Source organism: Talpa europaea, assembly GCF_964194135.1.
Source record: "Talpa europaea genome assembly, chromosome: 6".
NCBI lineage: Eukaryota > Metazoa > Chordata > Mammalia > Eulipotyphla > Talpidae > Talpa > Talpa europaea.
Genome location: NC_140072.1, coordinates 45,683,506 through 45,689,505, shown reverse-complemented (window position 1 = coordinate 45,689,505; position 6,000 = coordinate 45,683,506). Strand labels below are relative to the sequence as shown.

The following is a 6,000-nucleotide window of genomic DNA, read 5'->3' as shown; positions in this document are numbered from 1 at the left end:
TCTGAAATGTTGAGGAGAGTCCTCCTGGAAGGGGCAGCTCTCACTCTACCTGCCACCTGGTGGATGCTCTTGGTGTGACTTCACTGACTCCCTTGGGACACTCCCAAGCCATGGGCCTCTGGTTTTAAGCTGGAGGAGGTGGGGTGCTTGGCCCAGAACATCCTTTGCACCTCCGCACCTCCACCAGCTCACACTGCATAGTGAGCAACATCCATCCCATAATTGCATCAAACTATACTCCTTAAAACTGCTCCCTCCCTTCCCATCTTTTTCTACCCTTTTGTGGCTTTTTCCTGACTCTGAAACTACCTCTTCTATGTTAAAACGTTGGGGTAGGGCAACCCCCCAATCCTGGGTCTGTGTTCTCTGGGGCTGCCCTGCACTCAGGACTGTGCAGCCTCTGAGGATCACAGACCAGAGAGAGTAGGGGCTTCGTGGGTGAAGAGAGTCATACCTGGCAGGCAGAGTAGGCATCCCAGCCCTTGGACACTAGAGTCTGCAGCTGGGGCATGTGCTGATCTGCAAACTGCTCACACTGAGGAAGGAAATAGACACAGATTGGGTGTGGGGACCTAGGCCTGGTGCTACATGGCCAGCCTGGCCTCTCCACTTATCTGGATGCTTTCAGGGCTCCCCAGACCCAATGTAACTCAAACATCAGGCCCCACTGAGAAGCTCTGTCTATACAACTGAACAAGCCGGGACACTGGAGAGAGAGAGGGTCTTAAACCAGGCAGAGGGGCAGAATCTAATCCACCTGCTTCCCCTCCTCCCAAATTTCAGTTCTGGAAGAAATCCTAAAGTTCATCAAATCTTTGAGAGCTGGTGGGGTGAGAGAGGGGGCCCTGAAAGTCATGGGGCAGGCGGTACCAGGCAGAAAGCTGCCCCTGGCAGGAGTCAGTAGGCTGCCTCAGATCTTCCTTTATGGGGGGATTTACTGTCACTGACTCCGAGGGCTGAGACTTGCAGACCCTTGAGCCCAGCTGTCTTGTAGGTGGCTTTGTCCTTAGTGAGTCACACCAGCACAAGGAGTGGGGACAGGACCGGACCAGGGTCTGTCCCACTCCAGGGTGCCCTGGGGTTACTCATCTCAGTTAGCTGTGCTCTTCATTAGAGAGGCCTGCTGGTCTTCCAGGGCCCAGACCCTTGGTCCAGAGTTGACTCTTGGCCTTAGCTTCACCCTAAGTTACATTCCCACCACTGTTTGTCTCACATCCTGCCTGAGCTCTTCAAAGGTAGGGGTCCAGCCCACTCTTGCATATCTCTGACAGGAGAACTTTTCCTGGGCTCACCCCTCCACCCCAACCAGGGCCTGGGTCCTCTATTAATGAGCCCACCACGAACCTTTGGCCTGTTCAGCCAGGAGCCGAGGCAGGCCAGGCGGATTGCCTGGGGAATGGCCTGGGGCATGGCCTGCTCGCTGCTGTTCCCTGCCTGGGTGGCCACAAGCATGCAGAGGCGGCACGAGGAGTCTTGAGGTAGCCAATCTCTTGACGGGGACTGCAGAGGAGCGAGGGCTAGAGAGAAAACAGCCAAGGCTGTCCTGCTGAGTTTCCTGTCCTCACTGGTGCAGCACGTGGGCTGGAGAGGGAGGGTTGTGTGGCGCCAGGGCAGGGGAGGATGAGAGTAGGGGCCAGGGTAGCAGGCTCACCTAGGCCAGCGCCATCCTCGCTGGAACACCGGAGGATGAGGCCACAGACCACCTGGGGTAGCACGCGGCCCAGCAGCGCCTCGAGCAGAATGACAGTGTAGCGCTCAGCCAGGCACTGGCAGATACCGCCCACCACCATGGGCACCACGTGGCACACCTGGGCCACAGCCATGCCCAGCACACCCTAGGGAGGGGCCGAGAGAGGGCAGGATGGGACCTTCCCTTGCAAGATCTACTCTGTGCCCAGCACCACGGGGCACTTCGTAGACATTCCCTCGTTCCCTTCTGGGAGGACATTCCCTAACACTATAGATAAGGACAGCGTGCACTGAACAGTCCAGGGGGTTCCCCCAGAGTCCTGAAACAAATCATGGAGCCGGGCCATGGCCTCAGCTTTGACTCCGCAGGCTCTAGAAGAGCAGAGAGGGATATAACTGGCAGAAAGGGAGTGTTGCCAAGGACCCTTTGCAACCTGGGGCAGACCTTGAACCAGACCTGTCTTCTCCCTCCTGACCCAGGGCTTGCCGTGCTCTCTAGGTCTCAGCTTAATTGTCATTCCTCAGAGACTGTCCCTGAGCAACCAGCAGTAACCCTTCTCCCCTCACTGTCCATCACCTCTTCTATTCTCTGCTTGAACCTAATATCCGGAACATCGCTCCCGCCCCAAAGCACGCTCAGGGAGGCTAATGGGCAGCTTCTTACATGGGCCCCCCTTTAGGGCGGCAGCCTTGGGCTGATGGGACTACTGGGTGATGTCACTACAGGTCTGGAAGACTCCAAATTTGGCACAGGCTGGGGGCTCGGGGGGAGTCCCATCTGTGGAAGTTTTCCCTTTGAAAATTAAAAGCAACTGGGGCTTCTCCATCAGATGGTGAGCTGCCAGAGGACAAGCCCTGGCCTTGTCCATTTTTATACTTGACACTGGCGTTGTGCCTGGCCTATAGTGGGGTCTTCATGTTTGCTGAGTGTGCTCTAGGCCAGGCAGGTACTGGGTCTGAGCTGCATCTGCGGTCTGCTGGGTATAAATGGAGCTGCGGGGGGTGGGGGCGCCATGTTGAGCTTCTGTGAACCGGGATGCCTCACCTTGGGAACCACAGATTGGATCCGCTTGATCAGAGTACGACAAAGCCAGCAGAAGGGGAGGGGGATGGGGAACTGCTGCTCAGAGAGATCCTGGGGAGAGAATCGTCGGTGGAGACCAGGCAGGGCACAGGGAGAAGGCTCTTCGCTGCTGTTTCCCCTACTCTCCCCTCTCCAGCTCCTCCTTACACCCCCAGGCCCAAGTGTCCATTGGCCTTGCCTCTGGCTACCTCTCTGGATTTCCACCTATCTGGTGGAGGGGCCACCACTGTGGGGACTCCCTCACCTGTGTGTGAGGCCCGGGCCGTGACTGGAGGGCAACAGTCTGCAGGGGGAGGACCATCTTGTCCAGCAGAGGGTCCGGCTGCTCTGGCTCCTGCCCTGGCTCTGGAAACCTGGTTGTGCACAGGCCCAGGTGCTCGCAGATGGCCTTTGTGTTCTAGGGCACAATGCAGGGTGCAGGACATTTGAGGGGGAAGCCCACACTTGCTCAGGCTGAAGGACTCCAGGACCAGAGCCACTCTCTTTGGGCTGGGATGGTGAGGTGCCTGCTGGGTGGGGGCCCGTGGGTTGGGGCTCTGTGGTTGGGGTCAGGGGAGAGTGAAGACAGAGAAAGAGCTGTGTGGGAACTTTGGGACGGGTGCCTGGGAATGTGTGTGAATGAGAGTAAACGTGTGTTTTTAAAAATGGGTGTGTGTGAGGATATGTTTGTACATGTGAGTGTGTGTGGGGTTTGTGACAGAGGGAGCGTGTGACAATGTGTGTGAGGGTGTGAGGCATGCGTGCTTGAATGTTTGTAGGCCTGCACACAGCTGAGCAGATGGGCCTGTGATCAGGGCCTGGCTGAGGGCACTGAGTCTTCCGGCCTTATTGTAGGCAGGTCTAAGAGTGGGTAAAATGTGAGAATGTGGGTAAGAGTGTGAGGGGTGTGTGTTGGATGGTTGGGTTATGTGCGTAACTGTGGGTGTGAGTGGGCATTGGGTGCAGTTTGGGAGGGCAGGCTGGAAGTGGTGTGGGTGGGCCCTCACAATGCGGTCCTGGAAGTAGCTGATGACCAGCGGGAAGTAGAAGTCGAGGATTTGGTGGCACTGGGGCACGAGCAGCTTCAAGGGGAGGTTGTCACACTCACGCTCCAGGAACTTCCGCATCGTGTTCTGGGATGCAGAGGGGGCAACAAGAACAGAGGCGAGAGAGTCAGCCTGACCTCTCTGATGTCTGACCCCTCCAAGGCCCCCGCTTCCAAGTCCCCACACACAGGGCCACCACCAGGGCACAGTGGCCACCCTTTCCCAGGGCACCAGAGTTCAGCGTGCCAAGGAGTTAAGCAGCTGTCCACATTTTCCCCCAGGAAAGACCATCCCTAGCTGTGCTGCTGAGCTCTGGGCCAGGGCTTTCCACTGGTCAGGAGGTGCCTAGAGTCCTCAGCCAGGCCACATCCTCAGCCTGGAGCCAGCCCATTTACGGCTTAACCCTTTCTCCCTGCTCTTTCTCAAGTGTTGAACCCCAGGCTGCATCCAGGATCTGTGTTTCATCACCTGGAAAATGACCTCCTTGGTCATCTTGATGAGGAGCGGAACGATGGTCTCACATTCCTGGCACAGGTCATCCTGGGAAGGGAGCCCCAATGTGGGGGTATATATGGAGGCATGATCCCAGCACAGGTAGATGAGGCTCTTTAGGTAAAGACTGACAGGGTGCTCCAAGGCACAGGCAACTGCTCTCCATCCCATAGCATCCCACCCTACCCCACCCCACCCCACCCCACCCCACCCAACCCCATCCCATCCCATCCATCCATCCATCATCCTATCCCATCCCATCCCATCCCACCCCACCCCACCCCACCCTACCCCATCCCATCCCATCCCATCCCACCCCACCCCACCCCATCACACCCCATCACACCCCATCCCATCCCATCCCATCCCATTCACCCATCCTATCCCCTATGGGGGCTCCAACCTCTCAGGTCTATCCAGAGCCTACCCACCACCTTCTCTCCGAGCCCTTTGGCGTCTATCTATTCTTGGGTGGTACTCACGGCTTCCGCATTTCCCCAGACTTCCTGTAGGCAGTACCCCAGGGTTCTGCACTGCAGTGCTTGCTCCAGGCTTTGGCACCAGAATTTGGGGCCCTGGGTACAGGCCACGGATGAGGTGGTCCCGACAGCTTCTATTTGGGGCCAGAATAACCTTGGGATCCAGACCACTTTTAGCACCTTGACTTCACCCACCCACCAAACCCAGTTTTACTGGGCGCTCACAGACATTAAATACATGGGAGTCAGACAACCCTGGGTCTCCCTGCTCTAGTGCCCACTGGCCCATCTTTACATCTTTCCAACCTCCTTGTCTTTACAATGAGGATAGTGTACAGATTGGAGATTATGCCTGGCACAAAGCAGTGCTCAGTAAGTGATGGGGATAGCCCTACTGTCTCCTCCACACCTGGCCCCAGGTGGGAGAGAAGCGAGGAGAGCTGGGGAGACTCACCAGTGCCTGGGCCACAGAGTGTGGGCAGCAGCAGCAGCCATGGCAGCAGGTGCGACTTGGCCATGATCCCTCCACAGCCTGGACACTGTGCTTGGGGTGGGGGCCCTTATAGCTGGGGGCGGGGGTGGGGGGCAGGGCTCTGTGGGAGTAGCATCGATCTCAATGTTTGCCTTTGCCCTGGAGAGCCCTGCAGGTGCTTGATCCCCACCTCTTCTCAGCAGTGACACTCCTGCCTTCCCTCCCCCCAAGCCTCTCTGGTCCTGGTCTCCTGCCCGATGCCTTGATTCTGCTCCCTTTACCCTCTGACCTAACTCCTGTGGGCCGGGCTCTTGAGTTCCTCCAAGCAGTGGGCTTTTGAATTTCTATATCTAATCCCACCTCTTTAGGTTCTGGGAGGGAAACTGAGGCAGGGACAGGGCAGCTAGAGTAATCCCCCTTCCAGCTCCACCCCAGGCCTCTCAGGCCACCTCTGTTCTCTTAAGAGCAATGCTCTCAAGAGCTTCCTGCTTGGCTCTTGACCCAGGGCAAGGACCGGAGGGCCAAACCCAGGACCCTTCTAGGCCACCTACCCACCATCCCCACTACATTCCCACCCCCAGAAAACTTCCCTATTTCTATGGACACAGGGTTGCCATTAGTCACAAGAGCTCTTACATGAAACAGAGAAAACAAAATGCCCCAAGAGTCTGAGACAGGAATTGTGGGGGCTGAGATTTCCTGAGTGACACTCAGGCAGTCCTGTCTGGGGAATGCTTTCATATTTCCTTTCCTGGGGTC

At 57.1% G+C, this 6,000-nt stretch overlaps 1 protein-coding gene across 1 annotated transcript; it reads right to left on the bottom strand.

Annotated features, from left to right (window-relative positions):
• Positions 1 to 448: 448 nt before the first annotated feature.
• On the bottom strand, positions 449 to 5,334 carry SFTPB (surfactant protein B; the record flags this gene model as incomplete). The annotated part of the gene is made up of 9 exons (XM_084234819.1): positions 5,224 to 5,334; positions 4,773 to 4,903; positions 4,267 to 4,338; positions 3,760 to 3,885; positions 3,018 to 3,170; positions 2,735 to 2,824; positions 1,652 to 1,835; positions 1,345 to 1,517; positions 449 to 535 (listed from the first exon to the last, which is right to left on the bottom strand). The coding sequence occupies exons 1-9, from the start codon at positions 5,285 to 5,287 to the stop codon at positions 449 to 451; spliced, it is 1,080 nt and encodes a 359-aa protein (XP_084090945.1). The 5' UTR covers positions 5,288 to 5,334.
• Between the last annotated feature and the right edge of the window lie 666 nt (positions 5,335 to 6,000).